Genomic DNA, 22,067 nt, shown 5'->3' on the forward strand with positions numbered 1-22,067 from the left:
AAAAACTAATTTATTTTGTATTCCTACCATGTCATGATAACAAGAATTTTTGGCATGTAATCCTCTCACGTGCTTAGAGACATAGAACTCATTTGGCACGTATGATTGAATTAGAATAGATGACCCACTAAATTAAATGTATGTTAAAAAAAACGTAAAATAATGATTATCGAGATGAATTACTCATGAAAAAAACTTACCAATTCAATCTAGTTTAAAATGGTGGGATTTGATGGTACAAATTTCCTTCTCCTTTTCTAATCCCCTATAAATGAAAAGGCATTCACTTCCAGCTTCAATAGGCCCAAAATTTGAGCATTATCCATTGCAATCCAATTACGTGTATTAAACGAGATCATAGTAACCAATGCTTTTGAAAGTTGATGTCGGATACCTCTCTCACATGGTATACAACCTTTAATTTTTCAAAGAGAATAACTTACATAACGCTGTATTTCACGACGTGACATCACGCGTCCACAAAATAGTCACATATACCAAACCTTTTCATGTTGTTGAAACACATAGACAAAAGCTTACACTTGTCTTTGTTTCATCAACATCAGATGCCTACTATACGTGCCACGTCGTACCTCCAAGAGACGCACCCGGTCACGTGCGCATTGAAAAGCAGTCCTAGTACCTACTGCCCAATCACAGCAGCGCGTCCCAAATATTGCAAAAAAAGTGGGTCCCATTTGGGCACTCGCCCAAAAACAAAACTTACAAAAACCCCCTCACACGGACTCTCTCTCTCTCTCCACGACGTCTTCACCCATCACACCTCCCACACTCTCTTCTTAAACGTCTTTCTTCTCTCTTCGCATCAATTTCCTTCACCAAACACTAACCCTAACCCTAACCCCCCTTCCACCCCCAAAAGATTTCAATTCCGCACCCCGACCATGGATTCGGAGCCCAACAACCTCTTTGACACGGCGTCGCAGCCCGACACCGCCAACGACGCCTACACCTTCCTCGAATTCAACACCCAGGGCGAGGACTTTGACTACCCGGAGTTCCGCGACCCGATTCGCTCTCCTGTCGCCTGGCCCACCCCTTCAGATTCCTTATCGGAACCTGCAGACCGTGACCGTGGCGGTGGTGGGGTCGGGTCCGACCACCAGTCCGATGCGTCGCCGGTTTCTGCTGCCCCGGGCAGCGCCACAAAGGCTAGGGCAGGTGGGTCGGGCAGTAACGCCGGCAATAATCAGGTGGTTGACGTCCTAACGCCTGGGATGAGTGTGCTTAACTTTGAGGATACTGGGGATGACGACAATTACGAGTTTGGAAAAGGGGATTTTACAGAACATGCGTGCCGGTACTGCGGCGTGTCGAACCCGGCTTGCGTTGTGAGGTGTAATGTGCCTTCGTGTCGAAAATGGTTCTGTAATTCAAGGGGGAACACTTCCGGCTCTCATATTGTGAATCACCTGGTAAGTCACCCAGTTCGGAGTGTTATTGTTTCTGCCTTTTTATTTATAATTTTGGGTTTTGTGATTATAATTTTTTGGGATGAGTCCAATGGGAATTTGGGTAAGAACTGGAAATTACTAGTCACAAAATGGATGCCACTGGAGGAAATTTAGTAGTTAGAGAATGCAGGGAAATAAGCGTGTTTTGTTTTAAGAGACATACTTGCTGATACGCCATCACGTGTTGGCATGGGTTATACGAAGATCGAACTAAGTTTAAGGTACATTTATAGCTGCATTATTATGCCCTCATGATGGTTTGGGTTATTATCCCGGTTTCAAGATGTTTTTATTTCTACATTTTGGGAGATTTTGGTTCAAACATGGTATTGGATGGCAGAGATGGGAAGCAATCTGGGTAAAGAGAAAGTAGATTCTGATGATTTTTCTTTGTCGATTAATCATGGCACCTTATACTCATGGACTCTTTTTTTTTTTGTTGAGTTGTAATTTGGTTGCATGAGTGGGTTGACTACTTTTTGGTCTATTGGAGATTCATTTGGTTCGTGTTGATGTTACAGCTAGGTTTGGCCTCATATTTTAGAAACCCTATATGTATAGGTTGATTTAAATAATTTTTCATAATAACATAAGCTGTAACATGCTCTGATATATTAATGCAAATTTATAGAGATACGTATTTGTTGACACAAAAGTTGGGAAGTCTTCTACTTCCCACACCACTTAATATTAAACTTCCATTAATGCTAGGGCACTTGACCAGCAATTCTGGATCAATATTGCTCTGATTTGTCTGCATGGACATAATTGGACCTTACATACGAATGGAGTTAACGTTACATCTGTTTAATATGATTTAAGTAACCAGCATTATGCTTCAGATTTTGATGTTTACAGGACTGCATGATTTAATTTAATGCTGTACATCTTTTATGCCAATCATGTGGCTGTTCTCGAGTTGATTGTACTCTTGTTATTACATTGTATGATCTATGATAGAGCATTAGAGAATCCTTTATATCCTCTTTTGGTTTATGTTAGCTCTAGTGGGATCATGGATGGATTCCAAATAATTCTTTTAAGTTAAATTACAAGCTAAAGTAAGGAGTCATAGTTTCTATGGTGGAGTTTGTTTGATTTGAAGGTTTTAATATCTAGGTGATGCCAGTAAATGTTTTCTATAATTGTTGAGGCCTTGTTTGGGATTGCTTCTGTAGGAACTAGAAGTGCTTACGCTAGAACCATGTTGAAATTTCTATTAAATATTCAAATGCCTCCTCTAAAAGCTGTTGAAAATGCTTCCTGGAGAAGTGTCTGGCAGGTGCTTCTTCAGAAAGCACTTCTATGACCCAGAAGCAATTCTAACAGTTTTTTCCAAACGGAATCAACAAGCACTTTTGGCTGTCAGCAAGGCTTTTAGCCCTTCCAGAAGCAATCCCAAGAGGCTCTAAATTACATGGAGTTCAATTTCTTTTCTCTAGTGTAACGGGAACTTACCATAAGCTGCCCCGTTTGATTTCACATCACATTGAGCAGGCATAAATTTTTTGTAGAAATTAAACTGCATCTTCCATTCACGTCTTTTCATTTTTCATCTTGAAAAATTAATCTTTGTTGATGCTTTGAACAACCTTTTCACAGGCAAATTTTTAAGGATATGCAACCACAAATAATCTGTGAAATATAATGAAAGTGCCAGCTCTTGGAGCCTGATATCATACATAACTTTTTTTTTCTTAATAGTATGCTGATTCTTGGGTGGTTGCATATGGTGGGTTCCTAAATGCGAGTTTGAAAGCTGATGTTATTAATATGGGATAGACATTATATTCTGATAACTTTTCCTAATTGGTTTGTTATGTTGGGTTTTGAAGGTCCGAGCAAAACACAAGGAAGTCTGTCTTCATAAAGATAGCCCATTGGGAGAAACAATCCTTGAATGCTACAACTGTGGATGTCGTAATGTATTTCTTCTTGGATTTATTTCAGCCAAGACAGAGAGTGTTGTTGTTCTTCTTTGTAGGGAACCCTGCTTAAGTGTTAATGCATTGAAGGATATGAACTGGGATCTGAGCCAGTGGTGTCCCCTGATAGATGATAGGTGTTTCTTGCAGTGGCTTGTTAAGGTTTGGTATTTTGCTATCATCAGGTTCATAGTTATTTTCATTTGAGGCAATTTATGGTTTTCTGTTTAGTAGTTTTAAGATGCTGTGCTTTGCAGGTCCCGTCTGAACAGGAGCAGCTAAGGGCGCGCCAAATCAGTGCTCAACAAATAAATAAAGTAGAAGAACTTTGGAAGTCCAATCCTGATGCTTCCCTTGAAGATCTCGAGAAGCCTGGTGTGGATGATGAACCCCAACCTGTGGCCTTGAAGTATGAAGATGCTTACCAGGTGAATCTGTTTGGAATTCATTGTATATACTTTGAAATGTGAGAAGGCTTAGTTCGTGTCCTTTTTATAACACGAGAAGCCTTTGGAGAATCTGCATCTTCTAAATGGATGTTTTGCTGATAAGCTGATGATTTTCTTGTTTCTGGTGCAGTATCAAAATGTGTTTGCACCACTTATTAAACTTGAAGCTGACTATGATAAAGTATGCAGACAAACCTCTGTTTTCCTTTTTCTTTTCAATTCAAAGATTTCTTATGATCCCTGTGGTAGAGAACAAGCTAGTTGTTAAGTTCTTATGATCTTATTTATGTTGTAGATGATGAAAGAATCTCAAAGCAAAGACAATGTCACAATTCGGTGGGATATTGGTCTTAACAAGAAGCGTATTGCTTATTTTGTGTTTCCAAAGGTGATTGTCTGCGAAAATTTGAGAGTATTTTTTTTGGGTGAATTCTTTTAGTACTATATGCATGTTTTTCATTCTGCTCATATGTATGTGTTATTAACATTCAGTTTTTTCTTGGGTTGTTGCAGGAAGACAATGAGTTACGTCTTGTACCTGGTGATGAGTTGCGGCTTCGTTATTCTGGAGATGCAGCTCATCCAGCGTGGCAGTCAGTGGGACATGTTGTATGCCTCTTTCCTTTCTGAAGCATTAAGAGTATATGTTGTAGTTTTGTGGAACTTAGAGTACTTATCTGCTGTTTCAGATCAAGTTAACTGCACAAGAGGAGGTTGCACTTGAACTTCGTGCCAGTCAGGTAGTTTTAGTATTAGTGCTGCTTATATATTATTTAATTCGGTAAACTTGGTTGTTACTAATGTGTATTCATGTTGTTTGCAGGGAGTTCCAGTTGATGTGAACCATGGCTTCAGTGTTGACTTTGTCTGGAAGAGTACAAGTTTTGATCGGATGCAGGGGGCCATGAAAGCTTTTGCAGTGGACGAGACAAGTGTTAGTGGGTAGGGTTGCAGTGTTTTTTTTTTCTTCCTTCTCTTTTTTTGACTTTTAAGTTTTAGAAATAACAGTCTTGTTTCAAAAAAATTAACAAATTGATAACTTGCTTATCATTATGCGACTTAGTGTTGATTCTACTTCTATGTTCATAATTCTTGTATTGCTAAATATTGTATGGAAATGACAAGCATAAATTGGTTTTTAGGGCAGATATTGCATTTGCTATTTCAGGTTGTATTTTATTCAATGAAAGTATGTTAAAAAGAGAAATAAATAAATCATGTCAGGCTGCAGTGATGTTTTATGTTTTGCATTTAACTTGATTGTTCTTTTATACTATTTGTGCAGATATATTTACCATCATTTGTTAGGCCATGAAGTAGAGGTTCAAATGGTCCGTAATACATTGCCCCGTCGTTTTGGTGCACCTGGTCTTCCGGAGCTCAATGCATCTCAAGTATGATATCTTGATTATACACTTTTTTGTTATCCTCTAGTTCATGATACATTACTTTCTTTTCTGGCTTATCCTCTCTTTCAATATACTAGTTTTTCACTTCAAATGCATCTCTTTCCCAAGTATTTCACAATAGCATTTTCTCGGACCTTTTGAGGATTCTTTGTTGTAGTTGGTGTTGGTCTAATCTGAGTGTCTTGCCACTTTTTTATTGATAGGTTTTTGCTGTAAAGAGTGTCCTTCAGAAGCCTATAAGTTTGATCCAGGGTCCACCTGGCACAGGAAAAACTGTGACTTCTGCAGCAATTGTGTATCACATGGCTAAACAAGGCCAGGGACAGGTAAAATAACTCACATTTATTATTTCCTCTCTCTCTCTCTCTCTCTCTCTCTCTCTCTCTCTCTCTCTCTCACTCACTCTCTTTTAATCACAATTTCTCTCTTTACCAGGTTTTGGTTTGTGCTCCTAGTAATGTTGCTGTAGACCAACTAGCTGAGAAGATAAGTGCAACTGGGTTGAAGGTAGACGACCAGTGCTTGGCCGTTGCCTGCAATTATACTGACTCTATAGAATGTCCCTTTGTTTTTGCGGCTCTTCTTGAATGAATATTTAAATATCTTTTTAGTTGTGTACGCATTGGTGTGCAGACACATAATTGGATTCTGTTTCTCTGATAGTTTTAGATTGGAGAGCTTCTTATTTACCTGGGTTAAATGATGGTTTTGTTGCTCGGCTGTTCAGTAGTTTCCTTTTTTTTTTTTCTTCTGAATTTTAGATTGCTCCTCTATGATAGATCTGTTGTCCACTGTTCATGTGTTGTTGCTTTTATTACTAAGCAGAAATCTCTATCAAAGAAAAGGAATTGCAAACCGCAAGAAATCAGAATGAGTACCTAAACGGATTTATGTTCATCTTAGTATGAATGTCTCTCAAGTACCACTTGTTCTGCTTTGTAAAGCATAGCAGTGTGCAATCTGATTTTTATTTGTTTAAAACAAGTTGGTTTACAGTTGGGTGCTATTTATGAGCTTTGGAAATTACCTCATTTTGCGTGAAACATTGCAACAGATGTTTTTTTTATTATATGTGTTCTTGGTAATGATAGGTTTCTTATGAATTTGTCTGATTTTTATCTTCCTTTTGGTATTTAAGGTTGTCAGACTTTGTGCAAAATCAAGGGAAGCTGTTAGTTCTCCTGTTGAGCATTTAACCCTTCATTACCAGGTTTGTGTTGACTTGTTGACTTAATTAATAATTTTATTGTCTGGCTTTTCTTTATTCACTTATTTAACTGGATGCTTACTGACTCTGTTAATCTCAGGTTCGTCATCTTGACACGTCAGAAAAGAGTGAACTGTACAAGCTACAACAATTGAAGGATGAGCAAGGTCACTTTGCTTTTCTAAAAACTTCTATGTATATTGTCCTGACTTGATGCTGATTAGTTCCTGAAATTTTACAGGAGAATTGTCTAGTAGCGATGAGAAAAAATATAAGGCACTGAAGCGGGCAACCGAGAGGGAGATTTCTCAAAGTGCTGATGTCATTTGTTGCACATGTGTTGGTGCTGGAGATCCACGATTGGCCAATTTTAGGTTCCGTCAGGTTGAAATACGTCTTACATTAACAGTTAGTTACTATCTGTCACAACTTAAAAATAGCTAACACAAATCTATCCTCTGCTTTTAGGTACTTATTGATGAGTCTACTCAGTCTACGGAGCCTGAATGCCTGATTCCTTTGGTTCTTGGGGCAAAGCAGGTACTCTGAGGTCAAATATATAGATGTTGCTAAATTTTGAGTCCGAGGTTGATTTTTAACAAATCGTTGCCTGGAGTCTAATGAGAAATTTCCATATTAGGTTGTTCTTGTTGGAGATCACTGCCAGCTTGGTCCAGTCATTATGTGCAAGAAAGCAGCTCGTGCTGGGCTTGCCCAGTCTCTCTTTGAACGCCTCGTTTTACTTGGTGTGAAACCAATTAGATTGCAGGTAATTGGTCCAGAGTTTGCAGTGTCTGTGCATGGTTAGCTATCCATAGTATCACACAACTAGTGTACATGTACTTGCCCTTTTTTTTTTTTAAATATATTTATTTATTTACTTTTTTATGTTGGATAGTCAGTGATGAAATCTGAGTTTTGTATACCCATTCATCAATAGATATGATATTGGTCTTTTCTTCTTAATGTTACTGCATGAACATTCAATTCAATACTAAGATGTGTCTATAAAGTGTTGCCTTACTTCAATTTATTGTAAACTTGTTGCAATTCTCAATGTATTTGACCTTAACTCATTCTTTGTTGCTTTGGAATTTAGGTACCTGCATTTGTTTTTCTCCTTTTTATCACATAGTTTCCTAACTTCTTTGAGCAAATCAACTCCACTGTGATTTAACTTATTTGGATTATTCTCAACGTTTAACTTGGTTGGATTCTTTCTTAGTTTATTTAAATTATTTTCTGTCACCAATCTTGTATCTGATTCAAATGTTAAGTTGCATAGTGTAGCTGTCAGTGCACCCTTAAGACGCTTATGACACTTTCTGTCTTGTATGTCGTTCGAAGTGAAATTGCTCTTGCGTGCATGGTTATGTTGCAATACTTATATATTATGTATGATCTAATTTTAGGTTCAATACCGAATGCATCCAGCCTTGTCAGAATTTCCATCTAATAGCTTCTATGAGGGCACGCTTCAAAATGGAGTCACCATCAATGAAAGGCAATCTTCAGGCATTGATTTTCCTTGGCCGGTTCCCAATCGTCCCATGTTCTTTTATGTACAGGTAACAATAAGTGCCAGTCAAGTAGTTTAAGCCAACTAAAAATTTGGGGTGGTGCTATCCACACACCCATTTTTACCTTCCACATACATCTCTCAATTTTTGGCTGTTGGATCGAATGAATTGAAGAGGAGAGGACAGAAATTAACAGGGGGTGTGTGGGAGGGAAAAAGAGGTATATGGATAGCATTGCAAAGAATTAGGCTTTGTCTACCGGATGGTTTTCTGACTGACTTTTTTAAAATCATATTTTCTCCGAAGACTTGTTCTAGACTCATGCATCTGTGTTATAGATGGGCCAAGAGGAGATAAGTGCTAGTGGAACATCCTATCTGAACAGAACTGAGGCTGCTAATGTTGAAAAGATTGTCACAACATTCTTGAGGAGTGGTGTAGTCCCTAGTCAGGTGAACCTACAACATTCGTTTTGAGTTTAGCATTTTATATATGGATTCCATGTTTCATTAATTTAATAAAAATCAACACTTTATAGATTGGAGTGATCACACCGTATGAGGGACAGAGAGCTTATATTGTGAACTATATGTCGCGAAATGGTGCTCTCAGACAGCAACTTTATAAGGAAATTGAGGTAATATATCTGACTCGTCACATGTAGAAGCCTTTGCTCTTGACCTATTTTGACTGTATTGCTTCATTATTGTTATTCCAGGTTGCAAGCGTAGATTCATTTCAGGGAAGGGAAAAGGATTATATCATCCTTTCGTGTGTGAGGAGTAATGAGCATCAGGTGAGTTCATAAAACCACTTATGTGGGAAATTCGTACTTTTTTCCTTTCGGTTGTCCCAAAGATGCGTCTTTCTTTTTCTTTTTTCGAATTGTTTTGTTGCTATTTTCCTATTATTCATGCTATAAATCTTACATGTTGGGTTTTCAGTGTACTACTTTTTGGTTCATCTCACAGAAAATTACATACTTTCTTTTGCGCTTATTATTATTATTATTATTTTTTTTTTTTTGGGGGGGGGTGGGGGGGTGGGGTGGTGTGGTTAAGGGGGATGTTGTTACTGATAATTGAGTAGTCATGATTAAACAGAATGGCATTGAAGGCTGTCTTCAGAGTTGGTTCATTGTCAATGAGTTCCAGATTTTGGTTCTAAGATAATATAGAATGACTGTAGATAAAAAAAAAAATTAGAAGAGCCGTCTTCATTTGAAGAAGGAAGTATATTTATGATAGTTTGATTCCTGGCTAATACATTCCTTTTCAGGGCATCGGATTCCTTAATGATCCTCGCAGGCTCAATGTTGCTCTAACACGTGCTCGATATGGTATTGTCATTCTTGGAAACCCTAAAGTTCTTAGTAAACAGCCACTGTGGAATAGCTTGTTGACACATTACAAGGTATTAACTGTTCTCTGTAATTTTGTTATTGGTGGTTTATGTTAACCTGTTCCTCTTGTTTTTTATTCCAGTTAATAGAAAAAGAGTTGAGGCTTTCTCAAGTATTCTTTTCTGATTTAACTTGACAATTTTTCTGTTTGATGTGTATTTTTTTGTTCTCATCTTGTTTTTCTCAAGTCCTTTTAGGTCCTCTGGTTCATGGTGTTTGTAGTGTTTCATTTATAGATAAAGTTATGTGTACTATCAAAAAAGGAAATTAAAAAAAAAAAACCATTTCCAAAATATGGAAGTCATCTTGGGAATGATTGGTGGCAGCTGGCTAATACTTGTACGGCTGGCAGCATATTTGTTAATGCTAATTGATCATGTACTGTAAATTTTGTTTATGTCCTCCTGTTTATTCGATTTACCTTTTCTTCTCTCTTTGATTGTCATGTGCTGGTTAAAAATGATTGTGCCGTCTGGGTTGATAACTTGATATTCAGACTATAGCGTTGCTATTACTGACATTTTATACATCATTAGGAACACGAGTGCTTGGTTGAGGGGCCTCTAAATAACCTGAAGCAGAGTATGGTGCAATTTCCAAAGCCTAAAAAGGTTTGTCACTAGCAGAGAAGGCAAAAATTAATTTTTCATGCTTTTCTTTTGATGTACACATTTTTAATTTGTGGTGGGAGTTGGATCTTAATTATGAAATCATCAATTTATGATGGATGTAAAATTATGTTGTGTTTGCTCTACTGTTGACACAGATCTACAATGATCGGCGCCTATTCTTTGGAGGTGGTCCTGGAGTTATCCCCAATGACAGTTTTGGGTCTGTTGCCTCAGCTGGCCAAAATGCGGACAGAAGAAGTAATCGTGGTAGGGGTATGTTAGCGCTAGTATCTTTCCCTTTTTACCTTCTCTCTCCAGGAATTGTAGGATGAAGTGCATTGTTTGTTTTCTCCACACTTTCCATTTTACTCTGATGGTGTTCTTTTCTTGTTATCTTTCTTTTGATACTTCTTGTTTTGTCCACACTTTCCATTTTACTCTGATGGTGTTCTTTTCTTGTTATCTTTGTTCTGATACTTCTTTTTCGTTTCCTATTAGTGGGGATGAAAAAGGGAAGAAATCTAAATGAAAAATTGAAGCCAACGCTTTTAACGTAATGGTTATTGATATGTTAGTGTTTAGTGTATAAACTTGGGTTCGTTTAATATGGTGAGTAATCCAAATAAACGGTTTCACATGTGTTGAAATGTTAAATTTTTCCTTTAGAAGTTAAAAATAACTAATCCCAAATGGACAAGGAAAATAGAAGAAAATAATTAACCCTTAAATTCCAAGTTTTAAATCCAATAATAAGTAGAAAATCTTAATTGTAAACATCTCGTATGTCTAAAATAATGATGTCTTTCATCCTTATAAAATGTTTATGTCAAATGCAGGTTCTTACCTACCTCCTGGCCCACCCAATGGTACCCATAAGCCTGGTGTACATCCTGCTGGATATCCAATGCCTCGGGCACCTCTTTCACCATTCCATGGAGGACCCCTTTCTCAACCGTATGCTATTCCAACTCGTGGAGCTGTGCATGGACCAGTTGGAGCTGTTCCTCATGTCCCTCAACCTGGAAGTCGTGGTTTTGGGGCAGGACGTGGAAATGCTGGTGCTCCAATTGGCAGTCATCTTCCGCACCAGCAAGGCACACAACAGAATGTTGGGAATATGGGGTCTACCTTCAACTTTCCTGCTCTTGAAAATCCAAATAGCCAACCATCTGTTGGTGGCCCCTTATCTCAACCTGGATTTGTCAATAATGTTTGTACTGGCCCCTTTTTTTTTTTATCATATACCAATTCTCCTAGTTCTTGTTCCTTCATCCACCTGATGCATGTGCTCGTCTTGTTGTATGCAACAGATGCCAGTTCAAGGCCCAAGCCAAACATTTCGTGATGGATTTTCCATGGCGGGCATGTCTCAGGTTTTTCTCGTACTAAACGTGATATTTTTAGTAACTTGTGATGTTGATATTCATCTTTTAATTTCATCTTTGATTGCATGTTGCCAGGAATTTTTGGGTGACGACTTTAAAAGTCAGGGATCACATGTTCCTTATAATGTTGCTGACTTCTCCACACAGGTATGAAGTTGCGGTGCTTTTTTCTTTTGTCGTTTTTTCAGTGTATGCTGGGCCATGGGCCATACATTATTTGTTTGCTTCAGCAGTGTACTTCTGGATTTAGTTTTTGGGTTAAGTATATTTTTGTTCACCGTGTTTTGACTCAAAATCACTTTTGGTCCTGTGGTTTTAATTGTATCAATAGTCACTGTAATTTTTGTTAGCAATTTTATAACAATCAAAAGTTGAATAAACCCGAAAAGAGTGTCTTTCTATCAAATAAACCCAAGAAGTGCAGGTAGTTTTAGAAAGCCGATAATGCGGTCTTTCAATCCCTTAGCAACATTTTCTTGAAAACAGACAGATTGTTTCCCCAAATTGAAAATCTGGATTCTAACTTGTTTAATCACTTCACTTTCAAAATTGTTTTTAAATTGCTAACAAAACCAAACCCACTGACTGAAAATGAAATCGAGCCAAAATAGTGTGACCAAATATGCATTTTTTGGCCTTTATGTGTTGGGCTATGCCTTAAGTTGTTTGTTGAAGGACGTGAGACAAAGTTTTTCATTTAAATACCCTTTTTGTTTTCATCTTCGATGAATTATTTTCCCTTGGAAGAAGTGATTCTACATCATGCTAATCAAAAATTGAAAAGAAAAGGTTATTCATAGAAAGAGGATTTGCCTTACCCTTTTTGTGTCCACGCTATTTTCTTTCCAAATGTATCCATCGTCAATGTTATGTAATTTAAGAACCTCTGTTACTTGCAATTACAGAATTAGTCATGTATTCGAAAATTAAAACTTACATTATGCTAGCTTGGTCAACAGGCTTCTCAAAGTGGATATGCTGTTGATTATGTTACTCAAGGAGCACAAGCTGGGTTTCCAGGGAACTTTCTGAACCAGAACTCTCAAGCTGGATATTCTCGATTTGGTACAGGGAATGACTTCATGTCTCAGGTTTGCTAGTTTCCCTTTCTTTTCGTTACATTTTTACTGTGCTTTGGGCAATTCTCAACCGCTTTCTTACAGGACTACATGCCTCATGGATCACAAGGCCTATTTACTCAGGTGGGCTTTAATGACCCATCACAGGATGAAGCATCACAGAACCACTATGGAGTTGCAAATGCCAATCAACTCCAGTCCCAGGTTTCATTTCATACAAATGCTATTTAATAGATTACTACGGGAAAATAATAAAATGGGATGTAGAGACATTTGGCTCCGTAATTAGCAAGTCCTTTCACATTGTTCTTCAACAGCGTTTAGTGGGTTGGGCATGTGACCAACATGTTTACTGCATTCTTCCTCTGTTCTTTTTCAAGTCATAGTTTGGCTTGGTGGTGGCTGTCCTCGCCGGTGCTAATAGCTGATACGTTCAACATATTTTCAGGGCTTTATGAACTCGCTGTACTCTCAGCCGTTTGCCCATTACAACACACAGCCAATGAACTTGCAGGCCCCACCACAACAGCAGCAGCAGCAGCAGCAGCCACCGCAGCCTCAGCCTCAGCCTCAGCAGGGTCAGACCTCCCAAAATCAGAAAATCCACTACAATGGTTAAGAGACAGTAGGGAATAATGGCTGTGATGGGTTATAGTCTTTTGCATTCAGCAACTCGGTTTGTGCTCTCTTGTGTGCCCAAATACAACTACCCTAAATTGCCGAAGATTTGTCGGTTGCAATCAGTGTGGTTATCTCCAGAACCCCTAGTTGATATGTTGTGGGTTTTGGGGATACTATCAAATAGAGTGGGCAAATGAGCATATGGGGTCTGAGCAAACAAGAGCGACACATCCGGTGCTGAGAAAGAAAAGGATAACCCCGATATTACCTGCTTGAAGTTTTGTATTGTTCTGAAGAAAGGTAAGAAAAAGATGGATAAGTGAAATGAGAGCATTACATGGCATGGTTTTTGGCGAAAGGGTTCGGGCACTTGGAGAGCGGGGCGCGCTGTATATGCGACTGACAGGGAAATGACCCAATTTATTCATATACAGAAGCAGTTCTACAACGAATTTTGTACAGCATGCTCGGGGAAAGTCGCCTAACCCTTTCGGCTCCAGACATGTAATTATACTCTACATTATAATATCGCATAGACGACGACGATGAAATCTTTAGCAAGTATTTATCCAGTGCTTGTGCTGCTCGGCGTAGAACCCTTACCCCGGTCAGGTGGTATATAAAAAGCTTGATGATTGGTTTGTTTGTGTAATCTGCTTTCGTTTAAATGCTGCCTAATTGACCCCAGTAATATCTCCCCTCGGTTTCCTTCTCTTTTCTTTTGGCGTCTAGTTTTTTAAAAACACGAAGCCACTTAGTATGATGATTAAGTGGTATTTCTCCATTGGTAAATGAAAGGTTTAGGTTTGATTCTCGCCAAAGTGAATTTGAACCACATTATTGTTAGGTCATTGTGTGGCTTAACTCATTAGCTCATGCTTTATGCGTAGATAATATTGTTTTTTATTTATTTTTTCTAATGACTGATTTTGTTATATTAGATGTTAGATTAGCCATCGACAGAATTCGAACTCATGTAAGGGTTCAATACCTTATCATCATTGTAATAAATGACTCTTTGCAGATAATATCATTTGTTCAATAGAAAGTTGTTGAAAAACGAACGAAAATAAGTACACTGGTCGAAAATAAAGAAACTTCAGATAGAGCCCTCGACAACGAAAGTTCTTTGGTTATCTTCATGTGGTGGTATGACTTGGAAAATGGCAAAACAATCCAAGCCCTCCATTTCCTCCACCATTTGACTCGGAAACTCGACGAGTCCAAAACCTTCATGTACCAACTCGCTTAAGCACTCGGCGGTCCATGGCCTGACCTCCGTTGACGCCCAAACCGTAGTACCTCTGCCGCACACGCTCTTCAACGTCTTGGCCAACCCCACCATTTCCTCTTGGTTATAGAACACGTCAGACATCAAAATTAGGTCCAACTCGCTGATTTGACTCGGTGACTCGTCCGATCCCCACACGAGTTCCCTCACCTGGACTCGGTCCCCGAGTCCGTTGGCCTCCACATTCCTCAACAGCCCCGGAAGTAGTGGCCCCATATCCGTGAGAAGGACTCGGCTCGCTCCAAGCCGAGCCGCTGTCAGGCCGGGAAGTCCTGCCCCAGCACCGAGCTCGAGGACGGACTTATCTTGGAAGTGAAAGTGGACTGTGCCTTGGGTGGCCATCCAGTTGGATAGGACAAGGGCCGAGTCCCAAACCCATGAGCCGGTGAGAGCTCGACCCGTTGTTGAGTCACTGACGTCGTCTAGCTCGTGGATAACTAGGGTTTGGTCTGCAACCTGGATTTGTCTCGTGCCCATATTCTGTCAGCTCTCTTCCTTCACTTGGTAGGTAGTGTTGCTACGATGTTATATACATTAGGGTTTTCTTTGTTCTCGTTACTTTCTTTTGACAGAGAATATTTTCTTTGAAGTGGAAGAACTTGGTAACAGTTTAAAGTAAGAACAAAGCTGGTGTATGAGAGTTTGTGCTGGCTGTTGAGGTGTCGGAATATCGGCATCTGAAGCTTGTGCTAAAGCGGTGACTTGAGAAGAAAGCAAGCAAAAGGTTTAGAAAGTTGGATGAGCGTCAACCGACCTTGGGGAATAAATGCTCTTAACCACTTGAACAAACTCAAACATGAATACCGGGGGTTATAGAAAAAAAATGGTAAATGATCTATGCACGCTATTTTTCTTCTTCTAGGGACCTTAGGATCTACGCACGATTTTTTATCAATGGTCCGTATTCGTTGATTCCTAGGATCCCCAGGGAGGGGATCCAAATCCCACTGGAACAAACTCAAACATGAATACCGGGGGTTATAAATATGGTAAATGATCCATGCACGCTATTTTTCTTCTTCTATACACTGTTAATTTATTTTATTTTCTAGCCACTAGAGTAACCAAATCAAAAGAGAATTTAGGGCTAAATAAAGAGGAGGCGTACGCAGAAGGTGAAAGATGGTGTACAAAAATCAGTCCCCAAAACGAATGGCTTGCTGGGATTTGAAAGCAACAATACACAATTTTGTAATCAACGAAGTTGAAGCATCCCTTAGGCTGCTGCGATTCAAAAGTGTCTTATGCATTGACTTAATGCTTTTGGTCTTCAGGAAAAGTTAAGACAACTAAATAAGCATAATAACCGAGGGTTATCAAAACTCATCGGTAATCAATCCAGTACAACCAGCTTCCGATACCCTTCCCCTTAGATGGCTGCTTCCATGCCAAAGTCGGGGCGAATTTCTCCGTCATTGTCCAAGAACAACCTGAGCAAATCGTCGGAGAAGCCATTTGGTACGGTCACCCCTGGATATGTACAAGGCTCCATCCACCTCCTTGGCTCACCATCCTGCATTATCCAATACACAATTTTTGGCACCGCATGTTCATACCCCTTCTCCTTAAACTTGCCATGTATGGCCGGATGAGCCTTGTCCGACCTTTTGGCAGTAGCTTCGTCAACGTATTCAATCCCAGTGAACACAAACACCTTCTTGATCATTTGCTCCGGCTTCAAATTAGCATTCACAGCCTCTTGGAGAATCAAGTCAAACACCCTCTGAAAATCAATCCTGCAGGTCGTCTTGGAAGTATTCCATCCTCTTCACAAACTCGCACTTGTAACTAAGTTGATCGCCTTGTATCAAACGTAGCTGAGGCGACTTACTGAAATTGATTGTCTGTCCTTTCCATGGCTCTTCATTCAGCTCAGACAACAAGAGTGTCCAAGCCACCACCGTGTCAATCGTGTGCCTACAGTTGTATACCAAGGCCGTTTCACACACAGCCAAGCAGTTGTTCAGATTTCCTTGCTTTGAAAAGAAGTGCTCCACCATTGTCTTCCACTAAAGCTCAGCCGCTTGTGCAAAATTCCAGTGATTCGCATAGCTTATGATCTCATGGGGAAGTAAAGCATCGCCTATGATATTGGACTTTTCGGCTTTCACCTTTTCAATGTACTTCTCAATACTCCAAAACTCACATACTGGTGTTATAGAACCTACCTGAGTTCAATATAATTATTTTGACGATGATCTGAAGATAGATCGTGCCTAAACTGCACTAAAAATTCGTTGGAAAAAAGAGGGAAATACTTTGAAACTCTTGCTCCAGCAATCGCAAGATCAGGAAAAAAAAACCTTGGAAACCAATTTTATGACCTTCCACAAAACGCCGAGAAATCTGGGTTTACAGGGATGCAAAACTCCTCTGAAGACAGAGAACCTAAACAAAATATCCAAAAAAAAAAAAAAACAAAGGAAAACGGCGATACCTGTCGTGAATATTTTGCGAAACGAAGAAAACAGAATTTTAGAGGAAACGAAGGCGAGACTAGACGGAGAAAAGAAGTGATTGGCAAGAGACAAAGGCAAAGCAAATGATAAGGCGATGAAAACCAGTCGAAGCGTATAGATGAATGATGACGGATGCATGGCAATATGGGCAAAACCGATTATTTACTGTGGAATAGAGGAAACAACGCGACATGCATTGAAGAAACCGAAGGGTAAGAGCGTCCGGCCACTGGTCATCAACAATACCCCCAAAACTGAGTTTTAGCATGTAGGACTAGCGATTGGTGTCCGTCCATTGCTGCGGGTTTTAAAATCATACAACGTGTCATAAGGCCATCTCCAACCGAAGGGTTCAGAAAGCCAGAGGGCCGAAAATAGCCCGAAAACCGTCTCTAACCGAGGGCTAGGTCAGATAACTCGTGGAATCTGAGAGGGCCCCATGAATCTGAAAGGGTTGGAAGGCTGGCTGCATGGCTGACCAAAAAAATCATTATTCATGTTGGTTATAATTGACATGAATCCTTAAGCTAAAATTCAAATGCAATGGCTAGCTGACATCAGCTAGCCATTGCATTAGATTTTTTTTTTTTTTTTTTTACAGTTTTATTATTATTTTTTATTTACAAAATTTTTCCTATAACTTCTATTTCACAAAATTTGTTTCATATTTTTTTTCTTATAACTTCCTAAGTCATTATACAACATTAAATTAAATGAAACAACATTAAACAATATGAAACAACATTAAATAACATTAACCAACATACAAATTATACAATATAAAAAAAAATTATTTAACAACATGAAACTTAAACAATATTTTTAAAAACATTTAACAACATAAAACTTAAACGCCTACTCCATGCTTCTTTTGGCCCAAAGATGTGCAACAAGATCCTATTGTAGGTACTTGAACTTCTTCATCAGACTCCTCATCTTCTTGTCTCATTTGCGCCCATTTTGCTTCCAATTTGGAATTGGATGAGGACCCCCAGTTGGAATCCAACGAGGATTCAAAATTGGAATTCATTGCAAACTTGAATTGAAAAAGATTGAAGTGAAAGAGATTGAATTAAAATAGATTGAATTCAAAGTTGTGTGAATTATAGCCCAATATTCACCCTATTTATAGCAAAAGAAAAATTCAAATCCAACGGCAAGCTGACGTCACTTAACCATTGGATTTGAATTTAAGTTCTAGTTTTTAAATAATAAATTATGTTTGACCCTTTAGTCTTCGGTTGGAGACGGTTTTTTGTGATAGGGCTAAAACTAGCCCAATGACCCTTTGACTCTCGGTTGGAAACGGAGGCAAATATAGCTCTGCATTGTTCATTAAAATATTAATTTCTTGAAGGGTCAGAAGGTTAAAACGAGTCATATGGCCAGCCCTCGGTTGGAGATGGCCTAAGTTCTAATCGGAAATGTACTATTTACGAGCATGTGATTGATGTCTCATTGTTCAATAACAATAGGCAATACCATATTTACATACATGTGGAATGTTAGAAGGAAATTATTGACCTTTTGTTTTAAATCAAAAAGATCACTAATTCTAAAATAAAATTTCAAAATACCTTTCCAATCAGTTGAACCTCAAGAAGAACGCTAATTCTAAAGTACAAATTCAATTACTATTACCAGTATGATTAGCTTGTAACGACTTGTCATAAAAAGCATCCAATTTCTCATTTTGTCTCCAATTTCCATCACTTCAGTTGCCCCTTTTGCAGATTTTTTTTCTTTCTTCCAGTGAAGCCAACGTTTTGCCTTACACATTGGTTCAACCTCATTTAGATGATGTAAATAAAAATTTATAACATATTCATATAACATTCGTGCCATCTATTTATTTATTTATAACATATACTAACAATACTAAATGCACACATTGTAAATAGTATTCTACATAAATACTAACCACACAATGCAAAAATACTCGCTGGCAGCAAAAAAAAAAAAATACCTGATTGCTCATCTAGATAATTCAAATACAAAAAATCAACTTTACACCAAACACAACAGACCTCTCTTTTCTTTACAATTATGAAAGAAATGAACATAAAAACTTGGTTATGCCAACATACTTCTTACAAATTATATTCATTTCAAAGAAGAACCAAACCAAAAATGCACATAAAAACTCATTGAATTACTAAATTTGAACAATTTGGGTAATTGGGTATCCTCAAAACAATTCAAAGAGCAACAATTCAGCACGAAAGCAACATAAAAACAAAAGAAAGACCAAAACTAAGGGGATATCGAGATTCAAAAATGTAGTAGATAACATGATCATGAGATGTGTCTTTCACTGAGAATATCCAAAAGGACAGTCCCAAAGTTGAACATAACAGTTTCTAGTCACATTATTAATTGCACTGAAAATTTAGTCTTAGTGGTGGATTTGCAGTGCATAGAGTTCATTTTGCAAAGTTCAAAATTGCATTAAGACTTTAGTCTTAGTGTACAGCACATGACAGCAATAATTGGTACATTGATCTCAAATCATCATTCTCAAGTATTCTTAATCTCACAGGATGAGGATATTGTAGCAATATTCAGAAGATTTTACAATATAACTCCTTATTCGTATAAGTTTACTCATTGACTTGGACAGAATTTAGTTTATCCCTCAGCAAGGTGTATAAAAAATGGTATAATAAATAATGATTATGAATAAGGAAAATAGGCAATTACCATTTCTTAGATATTCACGGGGTGTGATCAAGATTAGTGTTGTAACTTTTTCCATTCCTACCATTTGTCATCAATCCAAAACACGAAAGCCAAGGATTGCCATTCATGCAACACCATCCATGAAATTACCACTTTGATCTCATATAAATCCATGTAGTTTTCAGATAAAGTCTTAGCATAGAACAAAATATGTCTACTTATTAAAAAAAAGTTCCACAATTTTACGTGATTAAAATTATCTCTCATCTTGTAAAAATTGAATAACTAAATAAACAAATTTGGGAAAGGAAATTGGAGACATCACCTCATCAAAGAGAACCATATATGAATTTAAGTCATGGTACAATGGGCGGGCTTCACTACTGCAGTAATACAATGCTTCAGCAATGTTCAGAGCAACTCTTAGTTGCAAAGCCCACTCAATGGTCTGATTCTCCCATGTCAAGAAAGTGTGAGATGAATTTATACATGAAGCACTTTGATTAGCTATAGGCAATAAATTTCAGTGGTCACTTGTCAAGAATATGAGAATGGGAAAAGCAAAATAGGAGTCACAAATTGAAATGAAAATGGCAAATTTGTAGATGATAAATCAGCTTTGTGAAAGTGGTTTGAGATGACAATATTATGCTCAAGTAGAACAAATGCATTCTTTAAAGTGATTAACGCCCAATATCTTATGTAAAAGAAGAGAAAATTATATCTTTGCAGGACTGTCATCAAATCAAGATTGAAAATTTTTAAGTTTCAATTGCATGGCTTTTCACATTACAAATAGACAATGGATACAACCATTTTATTTTCGCGTTGAAATGCAGTGCAACTTTCAAATAAAGAGTGTTCCTCCTCATATTTCAAGCAATGTGTCAAACATGTTCTCATATCTTGTGTAGAAAAGAAAAGCCAAAAACTGTATAAAAAAAAAAAACAATTCATTGAATAACTGAATATAGGAGGCACATACAGTTGAAGAGATATTTGGCAAGGGTATCATGACGCACGTACTCCGCCACCGGCAGCCTCTAGTCGCCATCGCAGCAGTACACAATCATGAAGAAATACCTCTTTGAAAAAAAACAATATGCAAAGACTGCACAAGGAAATTAAAACTACTTGACACTTTTCCAAAAATCAAAAACAGGAACTTCAACAAATACATTTGAAATTTGCCCTCTTCGCTAACATGTAGAAAACAAAATTAACATCGATAAACTATGCAACAACCTCATTGAGTAAAAAAATGCATCTCATACCTTAATCATTTTATATACACCAATGGATTGAGCATGCATAACTTAGTAGCTTCTACATATGACCGCTCCAGGTTCCAGAATAAGCAGGAGCCTCCTGTCAAGTAATACCAATTTAAGTTTAGATACTTCAATATTCAGTATACATAATTTGGAAATGGAAAAAACATAACATAATCATATCTGGAGAGTGATGGCAAAGGTATTTCATCAGCCAGAAAAACCTTGCAAAGAACAAAAATTCCACAAAATTAGTATATTAGCACTCTCTGCAAAACCCCAAAATCAAAAATTAGAAAAATCAAATTTGATAACATTGTGCCGTAAGAAACCCCCAAATTTCCAGATGAAGAAAAACTAATACAACCTCTGCAAAAAAAATAATCAGAAGATGAAAAATCAAATTCGAAATTCTCAAATCTGGAAGTTGAAATTGAAAATTTTGAGAAGCTACCTCTTGTGAGCAGGGGAAGAGATCGATACCTTACCCAACGTTGGAGGTGGTTGGAGTTGACCGAAATCAAGAAAAAAGGCCGAAATCGGTCGATTATTTAGGAGATGGACACCTTGGAGGCAAAAGGGGACCGACGGTGGACGGCACGTAGCGTTTCTGCAAAAGCTGAATGGAATTATGGGATTGAGAGGGTTCTTTCGATTTGGATGAACTAGTGGATGTGGTGGTTTTAGCCAAAAGAACCAGCGACCTGTCAAGAACCATATTTAAGCTTTGGTCTCCGACCTTTCAATGGAGAATGAGAGTTAAAGGAAGAATGACATATGAGGAGAGGAAAGGAGAGAAGACCGCAGAGAGAGAAATGGAAACAGAAGGAAAATTTGGGAAGAAAGTCCGAGTGGAGCCTTCGACGATGATCGACGCGTGGCCAGGAAAGAAAGAAGCAAAAGTTGAAAAAACGATCGAGAAAAAGGAACAAAAACAGAGGGTTAAAAGATGAGTGACGCGTGTTAAAGATGGGCAAAACTGGATTTTTGTTGTATCAAGCAAACAACAAAACGTCGGAGTTTGAAGAAACAAATGGCATTTCTGACGTTTCACTGTTCACGAACGGTAAAAACAGTGTCGGGGGAACCCAGTTTTAGTATACAGATAATATGGGTATTTATCAAATACAGCCAAATATTAGCTCATAATTTCAAAAATGTCAGTTTTTAAAAAAACCTTTCAAATGTGTTCAAAATATCATTTAAATAGACACAAATACCCCTAAACTTTAAACCTAATAAATTAAAAAACTAAAACCCTATTAGATGAAGAGTTCTCACGAT

The 22,067-nt window shown here is 38.0% G+C and overlaps 2 protein-coding genes across 3 annotated transcripts; one reads left to right on the forward strand and one right to left on the reverse strand.

Moving 5' to 3' along the window:
* The first annotated feature begins 752 nt into the window (after positions 1 to 752).
* LOC137709803 (regulator of nonsense transcripts 1 homolog) lies at positions 753 to 13,735 on the forward strand. 2 transcript variants are annotated; one of them, XM_068448786.1, is made up of 29 exons: positions 753 to 1,436; positions 3,311 to 3,562; positions 3,658 to 3,828; positions 3,980 to 4,030; positions 4,145 to 4,237; positions 4,363 to 4,458; positions 4,539 to 4,589; positions 4,673 to 4,791; positions 5,135 to 5,243; positions 5,462 to 5,584; positions 5,694 to 5,765; positions 6,397 to 6,468; positions 6,566 to 6,632; positions 6,707 to 6,849; positions 6,934 to 7,005; positions 7,106 to 7,234; positions 7,878 to 8,033; positions 8,324 to 8,437; positions 8,524 to 8,622; positions 8,704 to 8,781; positions 9,264 to 9,398; positions 9,924 to 9,998; positions 10,154 to 10,271; positions 10,835 to 11,208; positions 11,309 to 11,371; positions 11,459 to 11,530; positions 12,343 to 12,474; positions 12,547 to 12,666; positions 12,911 to 13,735. In XM_068448786.1, exons 1-29 carry the CDS (start codon positions 906 to 908, stop codon positions 13,079 to 13,081), a joined length of 3,858 nt encoding a protein of 1,285 aa, XP_068304887.1. In that variant the 5' UTR covers positions 753 to 905; the 3' UTR covers positions 13,082 to 13,735. The 2 variants fall into 2 exon arrangements, with proteins under 2 accessions (XP_068304887.1, XP_068304888.1); XM_068448787.1 differs by having other exon boundaries at positions 10,154 to 10,265.
* A 447-nt stretch (positions 13,736 to 14,182) lies between these two features.
* LOC137711340 (uncharacterized) lies at positions 14,183 to 14,851 on the reverse strand. The gene has a single exon (XM_068450570.1). The coding sequence runs from the start codon at positions 14,849 to 14,851 to the stop codon at positions 14,183 to 14,185; it is 669 nt and encodes a 222-aa protein (XP_068306671.1).
* Positions 14,852 to 22,067: the final 7,216 nt, after the last annotated feature.

Source organism: Pyrus communis, chromosome 12 (genome assembly GCF_963583255.1).
Source record: "Pyrus communis chromosome 12, drPyrComm1.1, whole genome shotgun sequence".
NCBI lineage: Eukaryota > Viridiplantae > Streptophyta > Magnoliopsida > Rosales > Rosaceae > Pyrus > Pyrus communis.

Bases quoted from the DNA above. Each gene is read 5' to 3' on its own strand.
- LOC137709803 (XM_068448786.1), top strand. From the start codon at position 906: ATGGATTCGGAGCCCAACAACCTCTTTGACACGGCGTCGCAGCCCGAC. The intron at 3,563-3,657 runs GTTTGGTATTTT...TGTGCTTTGCAG, and splicing joins TCTTGCAGTGGCTTGTTAAG to GTCCCGTCTGAACAGGAGCA. The intron at 9,999-10,153 runs GTTTGTCACTAG...CTGTTGACACAG, and splicing joins AATTTCCAAAGCCTAAAAAG to ATCTACAATGATCGGCGCCT.
- LOC137711340 (XM_068450570.1), bottom strand. From the start codon at position 14,851: ATGGGCACGAGACAAATCCAGGTTGCAGACCAAACCCTAGTTATCCAC.